Below are 18,148 nucleotides of genomic sequence, written 5' to 3'. Positions count from 1 at the left end.
AAAAAAAAAAGTATAAAAAGAAATAGAGAGATAACTATGGGATTCATGTGAAATTGCTCAAATTACTAATTATCTTTTTATTTTCTTTTTTAATCAAAGTGTAAGATAGAAGTTATCAAGAGTAGTATAAAGAAGAGTAAATCTTACGTATAGTTTGGCCAGATCCAAATTGTATAAGCTAATGATATTTTTATTCTAAAGTAGAGATAATGACAAAACCTGAAGAAGAACAACTTTCTCATGTAACACAGATGAGTGAAACTTGAGTTGTCTGTATTAGAGATCAAAACTTGATCTCCTCATTCTTGAATCTGTCATTGCCTCAACTTTAGAATAAAAATATAAGAAGCAAGATGTTCAGAAACTAAACTTCACATTTTAAGAAAACTATAAACCTGAATAAGGGAGGTTAGAGATACGATGAAGTTAAAAGAGCACAAAAGAAAACCAGTAGTCAGATGAGGAAGGCAATGAATTTGTTGTATTTGAAGTTATTGACTCATCAACATGATCAAGTATTTTGCATGGTACATATGATAGAAGCCTGCTATATGATATTCCCTCTTCATCTGTGGAATCATCTGTGTGTATAACCTAAACGAAAACCTTTCCTAAATGTACACCAGAGCTCAGGTTCAAAACCTGTTCGTATGTCATTCGAATAAATCCCACTCTTTGTAGTCACTTTTCAGAAGGTTCCATCTTGGTTGCTTCCAAGCCTGGAGGCGACAGTGGTGGTACCGCTGATACTTGAGATTTACCGTCAAGATCAAGATGAAATTCCAACACCTTCCTCCTACCAGTTGCCTGAGAAGATTCTCGGGTATTGCTTAAAGTCGAATCAGCAGTTGAAGAGTTTTTCGAGAAAGACATGTGAGCTGCGGTTACCACGGAGCTGAAAACACCCGCTTCCCTTAGCTCTTGGATTATAACCTGTAAGATATGATAGCTTGTGGAAAACCAAACACTGATCGATCATGCCAAATAAGAAACGTGGTTTAGATTTGTTGTAACTAACCATGGGAGCATAAATGCGGGTCAGAATTCCCTTCCTAAGGAGTTTCAACTTCAATTTTTCATCTGTCCACACAACATGCTCTTTGTACCTGTTTTAGTGAAGCTTATTAAACTGCAGGAGAGGATAATAGGATGAAGAGCAATGGTTATATTTAAATCTATATCGATACCACTGAAGCATTTCCTCTGTACTCGCGGTTGAAGCAATAATAAATGCCTACATGTGATGGCCAAGAGCTTTGAGTACTCTATATTTCAGAATAATATGCAGGAAATAGAAAGGAATTTTAACATAAATCTCCACTCACAGCTCTGTCAAACTCCAGCATGAAACATCTCTTGACATCCACTTTAGTGGGCTTACAGCCACAACGATCACGTCTTGAGGTAAGATCTGAAAATCTGGGATAAGTGTAGTGCAGCACGGCAGCTTCTTCTACTTTGACCTCACTGTATCAACGATAAAATAGTCAGCAACCCCAAACAACTGAAATTGACAGGTTCAGGGCTCCATGTCCTACTACAAGCTTCTATTGGATCAACCACACTTATCCCAGATACAAAGAGTCAGATCAGATACAAAGAGTCATTTGATAGACAAGTTAACGAGAGAAGAGCATACTTTGGACTCTTTCTGTAGTTGTGCCATCGATGAGCACCATTGGGACGAAGATGGTTCTGAACACGGGCAGCAGCTTTCCCATTTCCATAGGTTAGAAAGTAGTTTGGGTTTCCACGAGTGGCCTCTTTATAGCTTCCAAAGTAAACATCTCTCGGAAGATGGTCATAATTCTTCTTGAACATTGATACCTATGATAAAATGAAAGTACAACAGAAAATATAATCAAGTACCTATGGTAAGTCCGACAAATCATGTAATCAATTTCTCATGGGGATAATATAGGTTTAGCTGGTAAGAAAAAGCACGTAGTCACAAAAGATGATAATTTCTATACCTCACTGAAAGGTACCTTGATATCATCTCGCTCAACACTGCTCTCCTGAAACAAGAACAATGCTGATGAAGCCTGAAGAAGCTAATCACAGTCTAAAAACGAAATTCCTATCTAAAAATGAAAATCATATCTCCTGTAACACTTACATAATTAGGAAAGATAGCTATATCCACGTTTGCAGATACATTTGCCAGCAAATTCCGCAAAGAATATTCATGGTTTCCAGAAGGATGTATAAGCTCGTCGGTGTCAAGATGTATTATCCAGTCCATACTAGTGTCCTACATACACCGCATAACAGCAACGTGCAGCGTGAGAAAGCAATCAAGTGATTATTACCATATGCCGTATCCAACCATGGAAAATGTAACAGATACCTGAGCCATTTTGATTGCCATTTCCATGTTCAAGGACTGTTTCACAAATAATTCATAGTTACACGGTTTGTAGAAGAAGCTCGCCAGCCAAGTCTCATTCCATATCCGGCTGTAGACCAAAAGGCAATGAAATGTCATATTAGTGGATTTATAGATCTAAAAGTAAGGTGAAGAGATTCCCAACAAACATTTCAGTAAGTGACATGACAATCATAACAAAGGCACATCATATCAATTACCAATCTTTTTCTAACTGAAACACTCTATATCAATCCATGGATTCTAGGCCACTCTTATATAACCCGCAAAATCAGAACTTCATTCGCCAAAGATATTCGCAAAAGATGCAGAAGAGAATACCTTTTGGCCTGCTGTTCTTCTAATTCTTTTGTCCTGTATATAACTTTTACACCCTGCAAAAAGGGAAACACAGTTAAGAGAAAACAAATCAATCAATAAATCGGATCAAAGAAAAGTTACAGAGCTTACAGGAATAGACTCCAAAACTCGAGACACGTTTGGTGATGCAGCCTTCCCCTCAACAAATAAATAAAAGGTTGAAACTCCAATAACTTTGTGAAAGAAAATCCATGGCAGTGTTTGCTCTAATCCAGCCGAAGTGCTTGTTGTAATACATATCTACCATAAAAAACAAAAAACAAAAAGTCAGAATCTTTATAAAAAAAAAAATCTGATTTTTACATATCACAAGTTTCCCACAACACTCAAATCACAAAATACCAGTCTAGCTATACAACGTAACTGCAACAAGTAATGAATTTGTAAATTTCCATCCCAGTGAAACACATAACAAGGATCAACGATATAAGAACAAGAAGACGAGTAAATCAAATTAAAACCAGAAGAGAAAAATCCAAAATTGGAGAAAAAAGGGACTCACCCTAGGTTTGAGATCCGATTGGTAAGCAAAATCCCAATCGCGGAAATAAGGAAACGAAGGGGAACGGCTCTGACCTAAAAGATCAACACAACCCGAATCAGAAACCGAACGACGGGAAGAGCGTTTCTCTTGTTGGGTTGAAACCATTCCGGGGAACTCGTGATGATCCGTAGACCAAAGGGTAACCGGGTCGTCGAGTCCGCCGCGCCATTGGAGAACGAAGGCAAAACAGGCGAGAGAGAGAGGAAGGAGAGTCACGAGCAAGAAAAGACGCGAGGAAGATGATGATGAAGGAGAGGACACAGAGGGTTTGGAAGAGGAGTGTTGACCCGCCATGCTACAAAAACAAAAACAAAAACGCCAGTGGCATAGAAGAAGAAAGGGAGTATGTATGTATGTATGAATCCCACAATGCGTATGTGTAGAGGGGTGTGGGAGGGAGACGAAGAAATTGAAACTGAAGAGAATTTGAAAGGAGTAGTCTCTCTCTCTCTCTGATGACGGAGCCGTTTTTCAGTTGGCCTTTCTTCTTATTTTCTTAGGATTTATCAAAAATCATAAATAAATATATACTTCCTTTTTTTTGGCCAACTATTTCTTTTTTTCTTTCTCTTCTATTAAAAATTAAGATATTGACATGATCTAAAAAAATATATAGTACAATCTAACTAATTTTAATCAAAAATATAATTTTACTAAAATAAAATAATACTAGGTAACAACCCGCACATAGTGCGGATACATTAATTCAAATAAAATTATTATTTAAGATTTGATATTTGTTTGTGTAAAATAAAATATGTAAATATTTTTTTTTTAATTCAAATTTACGTTTATTTTATATAAAAATATATTTTATCCGTGAAATATTTGAAAGTAAATAATAATTTTAACGCGGTGAAAAAATTTGTATGAAATTTATTTTAATAAAACATGAATAATTATTAAATTTTTAAAGAATTAATTTTTTGTTTTTGAAAGAAGTATAATATAGTGTCAAATTAAATGACTACAAATAGTTTAATTTATTTAGTGAATTTTTATTTAAGTCTGTAATGGCATAGATGTAATTAGAATTAATTAAGAGAGTTTATTTGCTAAGATGTGCTTCGAATTCTCTGGCGACGACACATCAACTTTTTTTCAATTAATATATAGGAGATGTTGAACAAAAATAAATAAACAAAATAATATTATATTGAATATTGACATTGAATACAATTACTATAAAATAGTAGTACATCCTAACTATCATTAATTAGGTATAGAATAGTTTTTTTTCTCGAAATACACTTATTTTTTATACTAAAAAAAATCACGTAATTGTTGAATTATTTATGAATACATATATACTTGGATTAAAATGTATAATATATAGTTTTTATATAGACTACATGTCAAATTTTGATTTGTTCTAGTGACTTATGTTATTCTGTTAATGTTAAGGATTGTAGTTTCGAACATCTCCCATAATCTATGTTGCATGGAAACGGAAACGGAAACGCGGAAACGAAACGTTTCGGAAACGGGGAACGGGTTTTTTTGAAAAAATAGGTAATGGAAACGTATAGGAAACATGTATATATATATATATATTAATAAATCCCCAAACATGAAAATCATAATAAAAAAATTCTGAAACAACACAAATTCAAAACATAAATATTAAATAGTTTAATTAAAAATAAAATTGTTATAGCTTTTGCTTTTTAGGGTTCGACTAATTATAACTTATGAATTCTTATAAATTAAATTATTTATTTATTAAATTTCAAAATTATAAAAAAGAGTTTCCGCCGCGTTTCCAAAACGGAAACTTCGTTTCCATCGTGTTTCCAAAACAGAAACGGAGTTTCTATCGTGTTTCCAAACTGAAATTTTTAGGAAACGTGTTTTTGTGGCTTGTTTCCGAGTTTCCATGAGTTTCCGTTTCCGAAGCGTTTCGGAAACAGGAAACGCACCTCAAAAAGAGTTTCCATGCAACATAGCCCATAATCTTATTTCAGTATTATAAATGTAGCTAAAAGTTGATAACTCTTTTTTTTTTGTGTGTGTGCACCAATATAACTTTATATTTAAATTGCTTAAATGCCTGTATAAAAATTTGGTCAACAATAAATTAGTTTTTTTTTCTTTGTTTTTCTTAAACTATTGAATTCGAATCAGTCTATCTTCTAATTTATTGCTGAAGAAAGCTGAGAAAAGTGCATTTAATTTTAGGACAAAACTGACGAAAAATAGTCGGCTTTCCCGGCAACGTAAAGTAATTAGATTTACTACTAACTAATCTATGCGATTTAATGATTATAGTTTCTGCCAAACTCTCTCTACTAACGCTACCAGTGACACATATAGAGGAAAGTTTTCTGCCAAACCTTAATAAATAGGCTAAATCAATAACTCCAGAATCTAATCAACGTGACACACGACAATATTGCATCAGCTAACAGCTATGCCTCTCTGGTTCTATCTATATGACTTTCTCGAAGCTGACAATGACAGTTAAAAAAGTATACGAAACAAGAGCTTCATGGTTTTGTTTCAACTGGTAAAACTAAAACCGTTAAAAAATTTATCATAAGAATTCTAGTTTTGAAGTTTTCATGGTGTAATTTGCACATAGTTCGTCACCAATTCTTACTTTGTATGTTGCTCTTGACCCAAAAAAAAAACAATGGTATAGAAGGCTATATATATACACACACAAGCAAAGCAACCAATTTGTTGCTTTGGATTACAATAGACAACTAAAGTGTACCAATGTACCAATTGATTAAGCCTAAATCGCATCAATTGAACTTCTCATGCCAATATGAGCTCCAAGGAGTGGTCCAATGTTCCCATCCAAGACCGATTTCAGGTCCAGAATCTCTAAACCGGTTTTTGTATCAACCACCATCTTGTGACCCTTAGCGACATACCTCCTTGTTTCTTCCAAAATGTTATTTCTGTTGATTTTGTTTACATCCGAAATCTTTTGCTCTTTTGCTATCACAAGCAACTTTGCCTTTAACCGGTTTAGCGCTTTGATCCTGTTTGCAAACCTGTTTCTTTCTCCTGTATCCAAAAAACCTATATTAGAATCTGCATAAAATGCAGTAAATCAAAGTGTAATGTGCTTAAAGATACCTGAAGATTCCACTGTAATTCCACTCGGAATGTGTTGAATAGAAACCATTAAATCCTCATCCTTTAATTCCACTTGTTTATTCTCTTGTTTATTCTCTTTCGCAGGATACGATACAATTAAATCCTCATCCTTTACCTCAAAATCAGGAGATGCTCTCAAGAATAATGGTATGATATCAACAGTCGCTGAACATTCCTGACGCAAAGAAAACATCTTTTCAATTCTTTCCGGGGCAAGGAGGAGTTATAACTTGTACTGTATACCTCTTTAGAAGTGGTGATAAGGCGATGCAAGCCTCGCTCACCTAATAGATAACCATAAGCAAACTCGAATTCAAACTCTATTGTGGCTGAATTTACGCCACTTTTACTGCTCAGGGAACTACTTTTCTCAGCCACCCTCGCATTTTGGCCTAGCTTTTCTGCCCATTTGATATACATACTTACAACTTGCTCTGTCCACATCTGCAAGTCCTCATATATGTGTATAAGAACATACAGAAACAAAGATACAAGCACAGAGTTGGTAACTGTATAAGTGCCTTGAGAATGATGAAACCAACCTGAGATTTTATGTCTTGGGATCCGGATTTTATAATCATACAGGCTCCTTCAGATTCATATTGATCCCTTAGAATCTTAGACATCTCATAGTGATCCAAAGATCTACTAACATCGAGCGATGAATCGTAGGCTTGCTCAAACAGACTATAATCTATAGCATCCATCTCACCCAATTGTATGATTAGCTTAGCTTCTTCAGCCTAATTAACAGACACATTCAGAAACTAAATTTCTTGCAAAAGAAAAGAAAAAAAGCAAGAAGATTTGGTAAGAAGAAACTAAAAGAACCTTGTATTTGAGGTCTTTGAGGATATCAACTGCTTTCTCTCGATCAGCTAATTTGAGAAGAATCTCATCAGATTTAGCTGGATCATCCCATAAATCATAGTAACGCATTGTTTCTTCTTGCTTTATCCATTGCTCTTCTTCAAGCTCAAGAGCATCCGGTGCTAACATCTCAGCCTTAAGAACAACATCTTTAATCTTCTTCTTTAGTGAAAACAATCCTGAGGCAAATTTTAAACCAGAATTTACACAAAATGCCACACCAAACAAAAATCATAAAGCTTCCAACTTTAATTTGTATAAAGAACAAATCCCTCAACCCAGTTCCAAATTTACTATTTTGCTTAGCCTCAAAACTCATTAAGAGACATACCCAATTGCTTGTAGACGGTGTCCATGTCATCCATGGACTGAGAGGCTCGAACAGAGTTGAGACGAAATCGAGATGGTGTTCTCTTCCTGTAAAAGCGTCGCCATGAGCAGCCTCCGCCTGTAATCTTTGCCGCCATTTTTTCCTCGCCGGAGCTCCGACAAAAAATATTAAATGGGGGTTTAAGCTCGTTTCTTTGTCCCCGTTATGGGTCCTCCTCCACAACCTTATCCTTAAGACTCTGTTTTTAAAAATTTGAGTCTCTAATGTCTTCCACGTAACTCCCCTTCATTCTCATAAAGTTTAGTCATTTAGACACAGAGAGAATTAGCAGAATCGAATTAATGATACATTTATACGATCATTACAAAAATAATTCTTGGAGACTTGGAGTAATCATCCAGTGATGTGAAGGGTATTTATGTAATTATCTGTAGGGTTTAGGTTTAGACTTTAGACTTTTTTAGAGTGAAGGATTGAATTGAAGTCTGATTTGAACCAATACGCTGCGTTTTAGTTCTCTGAGACTATTTTTGTCGATGGAGTTGCTTATCCCGGCAAATAAATAAATCTTTGGTTCATCCCAAATCAGAAGTGAAACGCTCGAAGAAAATGGTGGTTTTGATTTCAAGTACCGTGACGATATGCAGAGTAAAACCAAATCTTGAAGATGGAAGCTTTCGCGTTAGCCGGTTAATACCCAGACCCGAAATTCCATTTTTCTCAGGTGAGTTTACTTTTCCGTTCTGTTGAAAAAATTCGGATTAAGTTTCTCGTTTATGTGATGGGTTTCTGAAAGAACTCAACTTTNTATTTTGCTTAGCCTCAAAACTCATTAAGAGACATACCCAATTGCTTGTAGACGGTGTCCATGTCATCCATGGACTGAGAGGCTCGAACAGAGTTGAGACGAAATCGAGATGGTGTTCTCTTCCTGTAAAAGCGTCGCCATGAGCAGCCTCCGCCTGTAATCTTTGCCGCCATTTTTTCCTCGCCGGAGCTCCGACAAAAAATATTAAATGGGGGTTTAAGCTCGTTTCTTTGTCCCCGTTATGGGTCCTCCTCCACAACCTTATCCTTAAGACTCTGTTTTTAAAAATTTGAGTCTCTAATGTCTTCCACGTAACTCCCCTTCATTCTCATAAAGTTTAGTCATTTAGACACAGAGAGAATTAGCAGAATCGAATTAATGATACATTTATACGATCATTACAAAAATAATTCTTGGAGACTTGGAGTAATCATCCAGTGATGTGAAGGGTATTTATGTAATTATCTGTAGGGTTTAGGTTTAGACTTTAGACTTTTTTAGAGTGAAGGATTGAATTGAAGTCTGATTTGAACCAATACGCTGCGTTTTAGTTCTCTGAGACTATTTTTGTCGATGGAGTTGCTTATCCCGGCAAATAAATAAATCTTTGGTTCATCCCAAATCAGAAGTGAAACGCTCGAAGAAAATGGTGGTTTTGATTTCAAGTACCGTGACGATATGCAGAGTAAAACCAAATCTTGAAGATGGAAGCTTTCGCGTTAGCCGGTTAATACCCAGACCCGAAATTCCATTTTTCTCAGGTGAGTTTACTTTTCCGTTCTGTTGAAAAAATTCGGATTAAGTTTCTCGTTTATGTGATGGGTTTCTGAAAGAACTCAACTTTTCAGTAGGGTTGAGTGATGAGAAGACGAAGAAGAAATGTTTAGTTTCGGTTCAGTGTTTAGCTGTGAAGAAAGAACCAGTTGTTCAAAGCGTGGAGAGAGTTAAAGGGACAATTTTTCCCAAGAGAGCGAAAAATCTTATCATGAGTGAAGGAAGAGATGAAGATGAAGAGTATGGGAAGCTCATTTGTCCAGGTTGTGGTATTTTTATGCAGGACAATGATCCAGATTTACCCGGATATTATAAGAAGAGAACGGTCACTGCAAAGAACTTAGAAGTTGATGAAGAGGTGGAAGATGATGAGCTTGATGGGGTTGAAATGGTAGATAATGATGATGATGATGATGAGGAGGAGGAGGAGGGGGGAGATGATGAAATGGATGATGAGATCAAGAATGCAATAGAGGGTAGCAACTCTGAAAGTGAGAGTGAGATTGACTGGGAATCAGATGAGTGGGAAGACAAGGAAGAGCTGAATGATGTTGAATTGGATGGTTTTGCTCCGGCTGGTGTTGGATATGGTAATGTCACTAAGGAGAGGGAGAAGAAGAAACGGATTTCGAAATCAGAGAGGAAGAAGATAGCTAGAGAGGAGGCAAAGAAAGACAATTTTGATGATGTGACGGTGTGTGCTCGTTGCCATTCTCTTAGGAATTATGGCCAAGTGAAGAATCAGGCTGCAGAGAACCTCTTACCAGATTTCGATTTTGATAGGTTGATATCAACTAGACTGATAAAACCAATGAATAATTCCAGCACTACAGTTGTAGTCATGGTTGTTGATTGTGTTGACTTTGATGGTTCATTTCCCAAACGAGCAGCCAAGTCTCTGTTTACAGTGCTTCAAAAAGCTGAAAATGATCCTAAGGGTAGCAAGAACCTCCCAAAACTTGTGCTTGTTGCAACAAAAGTAGACTTACTTCCGACACAGATTTCACCTGCTCGGTTAGACAGATGGGTGCGCCACCGTGCCAAGGCTGGAGGAGCGCCTAAGCTAAGTGGGGTATATATGGTTAGTGCTCGCAAAGATCTCGGTGTTAAGAATCTGTTAGCTTACATTAAAGAGTTAGCTGGTCCAAGAGGAAACGTGTGGGTTATTGGAGCTCAGAACGCCGGGAAATCTACTTTGATTAATGCCTTATCCAAGAAAGATGGTGCAAAGGTCACAAGGCTCACGGAAGCTCCGGTTCCTGGAACAACACTTGGAATATTGAGAATTGGTGGAATATTGTCTGCAAAGGCAAAGATGTATGACACTCCGGGCCTTTTGCATCCCTACCTTATGTCCCTGAGGTTAAATTCAGAGGAGCGGAAAATGGTAGAGATAAGGAAGGAGGTTCAACCTCGGAGTTACAGAGTCAAGGCAAGCTCTCTTTTATTCATATTTAAACAGTTTTTTAAAGGTTTTCTCTGCTCCCGGGGTTGAAGGACCTAGAGCTCTAAACTTTAGAGCTTCTTGTAACGAGTACTGAGAATTGTAGCCACTGTTTTACTGCTTTGGTATCAGTTACGCAAGTTTGTGTTTCAAGAACTAACCTAATTCTGCTGAATCTTTTATTTGTAGGCAGGACAGTCTGTTCACATTGGTGGCTTGGTCAGGCTAGACCTCGTTCAGGCGTCGGTTGAAACAATATACATAACAGTATGGGCATCGCATAGCGTTTCACTACATCTAGGAAAAACAGAGAATGCTGAAGAAATACTCAAGGGCCATTCCGGTTTACGCCTGCAGGTAAGTGAAGCTTGTATCTCGTGCAACTCCTCATTTTAGCAACATCAGAATGTAATGGAAACCCTTTTTTATTGTATCAAATAGCCACCAATCGGAGAGAACAGAGCGGCTGAATTGGGAAACTGGGAAGAGAAGGAGATTCAGGTGACGGGAAGTAGTTGGGAGGTGAAAAGCATCGACATTTCAGTGGCTGGTCTTGGCTGGCTAGCTCTTGGTCTCAAAGGTGAAGCAACACTAGCATTATGGACTTATCAGGGGATTGATGTAACCTTGAGAGAACCATTGGTTATTGACCGCGCACCATATCTTGAGCGACCTGGCTTCTGGTTGCCAAAAGCCATAACCGAAGTGCTTGGAACCCATTCTAGTAAGCTTGTTGAAGCTCGTAGGAGGAAGAAGCAACAAGACAGCACAGATTTTCTCTCTGATAATGTTTCATAGTAAACTTGTATACTTAATTAAGAGAGATTAAGATTAGTGCTGATACAAGTTACAGATTAGCTTTTTCAATCAGTGCAGTCATTTTTGGAAGGCTAATATTGGTTTTCTATTTTTAAACATTTTTATATATCCACATCGATTCATTTTCTAATAATTCAAATGAGTTTTTCGAAAATGGATTTATCAAATAAGCAAAGTTGTACATCTAAGATTTTCGATCCTCTGTTATTCAATTGAGAATTTTAAAAAATCTTATAAAATTCTATTTTATTCAACTAGATTTATAGAAAATCCTTTAAAATAATTCAGAATCTCTTGTTATTCAAAATATCACAACTTTCTTTAGAATGCTACTTTGAATGATTAGACTTGTTTTTGCTTTTTACTTGAAAAATACTCCTCTCAAAATCATACACTTTGAGGTAGAATTTTAAAAGATTTCATTAAAACAAAAAACAAAAAAAACACAGTCATAAAACCACCACCATCTCTGTTCGGTAAGCTTTCTCCGCAAATCAACTCCGGCAACTCTAATCTCCGCAGATCAACTATTTGTTTCTATTTTTTCTCACATTCAAGATTGCTTTTCTCTCTACTCTGTTTTGGTTATTGTCTATAGAGAACCATTGAAATATAGGATCACGTAGATTTTTTCTTACAACACACACAAAATCACTAAGCCCAACTTCCTTGTTGACTTGTTCCTTCTTCTCCTCATGTGTCCTTCACCTTCTTCTTCTTCCTTTTGCTCATCTTCTTCGCTTAGTTTCTTTCTTTGTTCTTCATCTCACTGAAAGCTTCTTTTTCCTTCTTGCATGATTTAGGCTATGTGGTGGTGTAATGGTGTCGACAGATTTTCTTTCTTTCTTTTGTGTTGTAAAATATTTTAAAATCACACAAAGTTTACTAATAAAATCTCATAGATGCTCGTAGAATCACATTTTATTTTCTAAAAAGAAAAATAAAATAAAATCTAAAACACAATCAAATCTCCTAAAAAATTCTGAAATCTTTCAAAATTCTAAAATATTAAAATCTTACCAAATTCTTTCAAATGTCAACTTCAATTCCCCCTAAAAATCTATGTCTTTGTATTTAACTAAGAAATCTCAAACATTCCTTAGTTTTTTATTTTTAAACTATGAATCTATTAAATACAGAGATTTTAGCTAGGATTAGAAATCATAAATTCCACTAAACTCAAAGAAAAAAAAATATACTATTGGTTAAATTCAAATTTATTGTAAAATATATATAATTCCAATGAAACTCATAATTAAAAAAAGGACCGGCATAAAATTTTGTAGGCCGAGCAAGCCCATTGTGAATATATATATTTATCAAATGCCGCCGATTTAACTTCCCTTTCTCGCCGGAATGTATCTTTCTTCCGGTTGCTGATCCCGGCGTCGAACACTTGCCTCTCCTCTGTCTTCAAACACGAGGTCTGTCTTACTTATCCTTTTTCTGATCAGACTAGTACCTAATTAAGTTGAAATTGAAGATATTTCTAGGGCTCAGATTTGTGTTACGAATCTCGGTTCATCGTTCCGATCGTCAATTTCACTGTAGTAGTAGATTAGTCCTCATCGTTTATGTTCCGATTTAGTAAGGATGCGAGTATTCTTCTGGGGTTTTATTGATTTTACTGTACTCTTCTTAGTTAACATTGAAGTTGTGTTCTTAGATCTGTATACTTGCTCTCTCTTTATGGAACTGTCTCCTGTATTGTGTTCACATTTTGACCTGTTTGTCTTCAATTCTTATTGGTTTGTTGTGCTCTTTCGTTTTGACTTTTGGGAATTGTGTGGCAGAGAGCTGAAATGAAGAGAAAATGTAGGATTTGGTTGCCTAAGCAGCTTGCATCAGCTGATGATTTGAGTCAAAGTCTATTGTTTGGGTGGTTCGTATGCCATTCCTCTTCTTGTCTTGACGTAGTTGTGGCCTTTATCTCTGATGAGAGCTCCTTGTCCAATGCCGGATCTAAGCTCCAAGTAATAATCTCCACTTCATATTTTTATTTTTTTTCTCCCATCTTGTTTCATTACCTACCCTTTCCTCTTGCATTATGATAAACAGTGTATGCGACATTTTTCTTTTGTGACAGGACGTACTCAATGAAACAAATGAGAAGATGCCCTCAACTTTAAGGGATAAGGCAGCATTTACTCTCCTTGGTCGTTATGATGTACGCCTTAAAGCTAATGGAAACTCATCCAAGATTACAACAGACAAAGGTGTGTGCAGTAAGGCCGGAGCTTATGGTGGTCCTTGCAGATATAGTAGCCTAAGCTGTGGTTGTCATAAGGTTGATGGCTTATTAGAGGACTTTAGGGAAGAATCTGTGAGCAGAAATTGGATTCATCTGGTGCGTGATTTTTCGGAGCATAGAATTATGGAATTCCATTCAAGTTCTAGACTGCATCATATACACTGGAATGGGGAGATAGTATCTCAATGCGATGTCCACGTATGTAAGTCATGATGTCTTTCTCCTGTGTTGTTCTTTTCTGGACCTACAAGCTGCCAGTGTTTGACTCCTTTAAACATCAACATGTCAGGTTATACTCTATGACATTCCAGTGTTTGGTTCTCACCATTTCTCGTTAAGCTTTTGGACATCTCCTCTTCAGACAAAAGCTCCTCTTAAGAAACCCAAGTGGGTTGATGATCTTCACAATAGGCAACCTCTGAATGATATGGTTAAGAAGTTTCCCAAATGCTTCTCTTTGTTCTGCTGTTTCTTTCTCGATTTGTTGCTAATATTCTCTTAATATTACGTAAGCAGGAAACTGTGATCCTGTCCATAAATTGCGCTTCAGCTGCGAATATTGCCTATAAGAAGATCTCCACGCAGCTAGAGACTTCTTCTCGGAACTTTTCCATTAGTTACCTGTAAGCTCTCGTAATATTTTATTTGCATTGTTGAGTTCTTTTTTTCTCTCTTTGTTGTTAGTTGTTCTAAGTACTTGCATCTTGCTTTTCAGGATATCGTCTTTGACATGGCGGTTACTTGCCACAATTATAGGCTCTTTATCAAGTCTTTTTTATAGCCTTATCCAATTCTTCTATTTACTTTCAAGTTTTCCGACTTTCTCATGGATACATATCGCATCAAGGAGGATACTCAAGAATACATGGATCAACTTCAGAGTACGCAGTTCTCAGATCTTATATTGGCCAATCTTCCTTGAGGAGAATGACATGATGTAAGTTCAATCATATACCAAATTTTGCTTCTTTAGTAAAATCTGTTGACTTTTTCTGTTTGCCCTTGGCTCAAAATTCCATCTCTATATATTTTTCATAACAACTGTATACCTACTAATCTCTGGAGATAAAAAGTTTAATTCCAGATACCTTCATGCAATGCATTTCTCATTTTCCCGAGAAGTTTCACGCAGTTGTTAAGCTTTTCTGCCCTCGTCTTACGTAGACTGTTGCATTGTATGTGTATCTGGTTTGTTCTTGATTTTGTGCTATGCTTATTGATTTATGACAATCCTTCTGGATTTCACCAGGTCCATATGCTGTGTGGAACATGCCGAGAAAGCTGCACTGAAAAGACATTCTACATGGTCGGCCATGGCTGTTGATCTAATTTTGGGGAATTTGATTGGTCTGGGTCTATTGTTTAACACCGAAACTGTCTGCTCATGGATATTCAAGTTTACAAAGGAGTTCCCAAATGATATTTTGCGGTCTGGTTGTGTGTGGTTGATGGGAGTTCCAGCGGGTTTTAAGTTAAACACAGAATTGGCTGGAGTTTTAGGCATGGTATCTCTTAATGTAATCCAGATATGGTCCACTCTCTGGGTATTCATGGCCTCTTTCATCTTTTATTTGATAAGAGCAATCGCCATCCTAGGAATTACTTTTGGTGCAACAGTATCTGCCGCATTTGTCATAGATGTCATTACTTTTGCAACACTTCATATAATGGCTCTTCACTGGACAATCACACTTGTGTACTCTCACCAAATTCAAGCTTTAGCAGCATTGTGGAGGCTTTTCAGGTAATTTGAGCATTAAACTTGCTGAGTTCTTTCATTAGTGAATCAGTTCCTTGGGTTTTTCTTGAATCCTTGAATCCAAAGAAAATACTAAGTATCGTTTCATCTCTTTGTCTGCTAAACCATTTTTGTTTATCTTAATTCCTTAAACCTTATCTTGAATTCTTCTTTGTTCTTTCAGAGGGCGAAAATTAAATCCTCTACGTCAAAGGTTGGACAGCTATGGTTACACTGTGAAGCAGCATGTAGTGGGATCTCTTCTGTTCACTCCTCTTCTGCTTCTGTTGCCAACAACATCAGTTTTCTACATCTTTTTCACAATTACGAGCACTACAATCAACTCCATATGTATGTTGATTGAATTCTCAATCTCTGTCATCCATGCAACACCATATGCAGAGATTATGATTTGGCTTGTCAGACGTGAAAGATTTCCTTCTGGTGTTTGGTTTGAAATGGAACACTGTGGAGAGCATATACTTGAATCCTCCTCAAATAATGCTTCTAGAGACAGAAGCAGTACAGACTCCAAAAATCTACTGAGAGAACATGATATTCCTGAGAAGAAATCATCATCTCTAATGGTTTCCAATCTTCGCAGCAATTTCTTAAGCTTAGGTGAACTCTTTGGCAGTTTTGAAGTCGAAAGACTATGTAATTTTGATGCGCTTGTGTTTGTTTTTAATTTAGCCTGACATTATATGAACACATTGCAGGACAGATACTTTTGCCTCATTATAGAACAATATTTTCAGGAATATCAGCTTCTTCTCTGACTACATCAGCTCGTGGAGTCCTCAGTGGGGAAAGGTGAATTTATATGATGATCTTGATCACAAATTTTATCCCATCCTTATCTGTTTTTCAAAATTATTTAGCCTTGTGTTGTATTTTTTTTTTCCAGAATGCCATCAAAACTAGGGCTTGATCTGCCTCCTCCAAGGCCATGGATGCAAATGCCATTGAGACAGTACTGGGTCCTATGCCGTAACTCGATCATCTCATCTGCGGCAAATGATGAATTCTCCAGTTTATCTTCTAGCGTTTCAACTCCATAGACACACTCTGATCACTAACATTGGAAATCGTTAACATTGGAAAACATGAAGTCCCCTTTTTTTAATTTGGCCCTTGGTCCTAGATTTGTTCATCGGGTTTATCTCAGGTTTAACTATGTATAAAATATTATTTTTTATATGAATGATTTCATATATAATTATTTTTTATATTAATGATTTTATATGTAATTATTTTTGTTAATAAAGTTTAGTTGCATGTCAAAAATAAAAAGAAATAAATTAAATATTTTTTTTTATTTTCTAAATCTTTTAAAAGTTATGAAAATCATAATGTGGTATGAGTTTAAAGCCTATAATAATTGTAAAGGAAAAAAGGTAATAAAATCTGTAAAAAGCAAAAAATTGGATTCCCTTTCCAAAAAATTTAAAAAAACCTTCCAAAAATATTTAGATATACTTCTTTTTTTTTGTTTGACTAATATTTAGATATACTTTGAAAACCTGGAAAAAAAAAATTAAGGTTAGTAATGAAATTAGTACATGATTGATTTCGAACGTGTCTATCAATGATACGATAACCGTTAGAAAGAAAGAAAAAAAAAATACTTCATAAACCTAAAAATTCGTGTATAAATAAAAACGCGCTTTTCAGTTTTCTCTGTTCTCTTCCCCACAAAGCAAAAGAAAAAAAAGCAGCGAAGAAGAAGAAGAAGAAGAAGAGCAAAACAACTACGATGAGTCAAGCTCCAGTTAGTGCTCCCCCTCAGCAAGGTGTGTCCCCTCTCTCAGATTCTCACTTCTCTTTCGTTATTTTTAAACTCTGATCTTGATTTGTCATTTTCGAAATTTCTTGTTGTTGTTGTTGTTGTTGTTCTCTTCTCTGCATCGATGGATCTCTGAATCCGTTAACTATGTTCTCGATGTGATTATAATAGGTTATCCACCAAATTACGCTTATCCTTATCCACCACCGGAAGGACCACCAAAGGACGCTTATCCACCACCGGGACAACCCTATCCTCAGCAAGGATATCCTCCACAGGGATATCCTCAGCAAGGCTACCCTCCTCCGTACGCACCTCAATACCCACCGCCTCAGCAACAACAGCAGCAGAACCGCAGTCCTGGTATGCTTGAAGGATGGTAAGTCCATATTCAGTTTACTCTATTGTTATTGTGCAAGGCATTTTGTATTCGAATATATGTGAAAATGAGGATGATGATGATTTGCTTTTTCTTTTGCTTTTTGCAGCCTTGCTGCTCTGTGTTGTTGCTGTGTCTTGGACGCTTGCTTCTGATCTCTGAGTAGTGGAGTCTCTCTCTCTCTCTCTCCTTGAAGCTGCGATGCGAATATTGGTTTACTGATAATGATCATCATCTCATATTATTCTCTTTCCGTTTCTTTTTTTTTTTTTTTTAATGATGAAACCATTCTCAAAGACATCCTTCTGTTTTCTTTAATAAGTTTCACTTACTAGATTATTTGGATTTTGCCATATTATGTAATTGATTGGGTGACCCAATTTATTGTTACAAAGTATTGGCCTTATATTATACACACCTCTGTTTCTTCTTCTTCGTAGCTTCATCTCTAACGTTGCATAGTATGGTAATTTGTGAAAATGATAACTAACTCGCAGCTCTACTTAAAAAAGTGTTGCTTATATTGAACGCATACGATCCACACAAA

The 18,148-nt window shown here is 36.3% G+C and overlaps 5 protein-coding genes across 10 annotated transcripts; 3 read left to right on the top strand and 2 right to left on the bottom strand.

Moving 5' to 3' along the window:
- On the bottom strand, window positions 271–3,768 carry LOC104792012 (glycosyltransferase-like At3g57200). Its single transcript, XM_010518031.2, has 11 exons — window positions 3,252–3,768; window positions 2,840–2,989; window positions 2,711–2,763; window positions 2,351–2,459; window positions 2,120–2,254; window positions 1,974–2,018; window positions 1,640–1,827; window positions 1,326–1,467; window positions 1,188–1,234; window positions 1,019–1,106; window positions 271–933 (listed from the first exon to the last, which is right to left on the bottom strand). Exons 1-11 carry the CDS (start codon window positions 3,585–3,587, stop codon window positions 682–684), a joined length of 1,545 nt encoding a protein of 514 aa, XP_010516333.1. The 5' UTR covers window positions 3,588–3,768; the 3' UTR covers window positions 271–681.
- On the bottom strand, window positions 5,907–7,929 carry LOC104792010 (peptide chain release factor PrfB3, chloroplastic-like). Its single transcript, XM_010518024.2, has 6 exons — window positions 7,603–7,929; window positions 7,233–7,450; window positions 6,944–7,144; window positions 6,645–6,845; window positions 6,381–6,576; window positions 5,907–6,308 (listed from the first exon to the last, which is right to left on the bottom strand). The coding sequence occupies exons 1-6, from the start codon at window positions 7,736–7,738 to the stop codon at window positions 6,031–6,033; spliced, it is 1,230 nt and encodes a 409-aa protein (XP_010516326.1). The 5' UTR covers window positions 7,739–7,929; the 3' UTR covers window positions 5,907–6,030.
- LOC104792011 (GTP-binding protein BRASSINAZOLE INSENSITIVE PALE GREEN 2, chloroplastic) lies at window positions 8,109–11,557 on the top strand. Of its 4 annotated transcripts, none has more exons than XM_010518030.2 (4): window positions 8,109–8,326; window positions 9,262–10,616; window positions 10,818–10,985; window positions 11,070–11,557. In XM_010518030.2, the coding sequence occupies exons 1-4, from the start codon at window positions 8,212–8,214 to the stop codon at window positions 11,424–11,426; spliced, it is 1,995 nt and encodes a 664-aa protein (XP_010516332.1). In that variant the 5' UTR covers window positions 8,109–8,211; the 3' UTR covers window positions 11,427–11,557. The 4 variants fall into 4 exon arrangements, with proteins under 4 accessions (XP_010516332.1, XP_010516329.1, XP_010516331.1 ...); XM_010518027.2 differs by having other exon boundaries at window positions 9,259–10,616; XM_010518029.2 differs by lacking the exon at window positions 8,109–8,326 and adding an exon at window positions 8,954–9,171.
- LOC104792008 (N-acetylglucosaminyl-phosphatidylinositol biosynthetic protein gpi1-like) lies at window positions 12,728–16,543 on the top strand. Of its 3 annotated transcripts, none has more exons than XR_769000.2 (10): window positions 12,728–12,871; window positions 13,241–13,420; window positions 13,534–13,896; window positions 13,988–14,128; window positions 14,215–14,321; window positions 14,414–14,635; window positions 14,948–15,442; window positions 15,621–16,057; window positions 16,161–16,249; window positions 16,344–16,458. XR_769000.2 is itself a non-coding variant. In XM_010518023.2 (10 exons), exons 2-10 carry the CDS (start codon window positions 13,250–13,252, stop codon window positions 16,495–16,497), a joined length of 2,184 nt encoding a protein of 727 aa, XP_010516325.1. In that variant the 5' UTR covers window positions 12,728–12,871; window positions 13,241–13,249; the 3' UTR covers window positions 16,498–16,543. The 3 variants fall into 3 exon arrangements, 2 of the variants coding, with proteins under 2 accessions (XP_010516325.1, XP_019102403.1); XM_010518023.2 differs by having other exon boundaries at window positions 16,156–16,249; window positions 16,344–16,543; XM_019246858.1 differs by lacking the exons at window positions 12,728–12,871; window positions 13,241–13,420 and having other exon boundaries at window positions 13,805–13,900; window positions 16,156–16,249; window positions 16,344–16,543.
- LOC104792007 (cysteine-rich and transmembrane domain-containing protein A-like) lies at window positions 17,118–18,033 on the top strand. The gene is made up of 3 exons (XM_010518022.1): window positions 17,118–17,229; window positions 17,394–17,601; window positions 17,711–18,033. The coding sequence occupies exons 1-3, from the start codon at window positions 17,193–17,195 to the stop codon at window positions 17,754–17,756; spliced, it is 291 nt and encodes a 96-aa protein (XP_010516324.1). The 5' UTR covers window positions 17,118–17,192; the 3' UTR covers window positions 17,757–18,033.

This window comes from Camelina sativa, chromosome 6 (assembly GCF_000633955.1).
Source record: "Camelina sativa cultivar DH55 chromosome 6, Cs, whole genome shotgun sequence".
In the NCBI taxonomy this organism is placed as follows: domain Eukaryota; kingdom Viridiplantae; phylum Streptophyta; class Magnoliopsida; order Brassicales; family Brassicaceae; genus Camelina; species Camelina sativa.
The sequence above is the reverse complement of the archived record's forward strand: the minus strand, read 5'-3'. Positions and strand labels throughout refer to the sequence as shown.

Bases quoted from the DNA above. Each gene is read 5' to 3' on its own strand.
- LOC104792011 (XM_010518027.2), top strand. From the start codon at position 8,212: ATGGTGGTTTTGATTTCAAGTACCGTGACGATATGCAGAGTAAAACCA. The intron at 8,327-9,258 runs GTGAGTTTACTT...TCAACTTTTCAG, and splicing joins CGAAATTCCATTTTTCTCAG to TAGGGTTGAGTGATGAGAAG. The intron at 10,617-10,817 runs GCAAGCTCTCTT...TTTTATTTGTAG, and splicing joins CTCGGAGTTACAGAGTCAAG to GCAGGACAGTCTGTTCACAT.
- LOC104792007 (XM_010518022.1), top strand. From the start codon at position 17,193: ATGAGTCAAGCTCCAGTTAGTGCTCCCCCTCAGCAAG. The intron at 17,230-17,393 runs GTGTGTCCCCTC...TGATTATAATAG, and splicing joins TAGTGCTCCCCCTCAGCAAG to GTTATCCACCAAATTACGCT. The intron at 17,602-17,710 runs GTAAGTCCATAT...TGCTTTTTGCAG, and splicing joins CCTGGTATGCTTGAAGGATG to CCTTGCTGCTCTGTGTTGTT.
- LOC104792012 (XM_010518031.2), bottom strand. From the start codon at position 3,587: ATGGCGGGTCAACACTCCTCTTCCAAACCCTCTGTGTCCTCTCCTTCA. The intron at 2,255-2,350 runs GTATCTGTTACA...CGGTGTATGTAG, and splicing joins TGGCAATCAAAATGGCTCAG to GACACTAGTATGGACTGGAT. The intron at 1,235-1,325 runs GTGAGTGGAGAT...CATCACATGTAG, and splicing joins TGCTGGAGTTTGACAGAGCT to GCATTTATTATTGCTTCAAC.
- LOC104792008 (XM_010518023.2), top strand. From the start codon at position 13,250: ATGAAGAGAAAATGTAGGATTTGGTTGCCTAAGCAGCTTGCATCAGCT. The intron at 13,897-13,987 runs GTATGTAAGTCA...TCAACATGTCAG, and splicing joins TATCTCAATGCGATGTCCAC to GTTATACTCTATGACATTCC. The intron at 14,322-14,413 runs GTAAGCTCTCGT...CTTGCTTTTCAG, and splicing joins AACTTTTCCATTAGTTACCT to GATATCGTCTTTGACATGGC.
- LOC104792010 (XM_010518024.2), bottom strand. From the start codon at position 7,738: ATGGCGGCAAAGATTACAGGCGGAGGCTGCTCATGGCGACGCTTTTAC. The intron at 7,451-7,602 runs GTATGTCTCTTA...AATTTGCCTCAG, and splicing joins CACCGTCTACAAGCAATTGG to GATTGTTTTCACTAAAGAAG. The intron at 6,309-6,380 runs GTATCTTTAAGC...TTTTGGATACAG, and splicing joins AATTACAGTGGAATCTTCAG to GAGAAAGAAACAGGTTTGCA.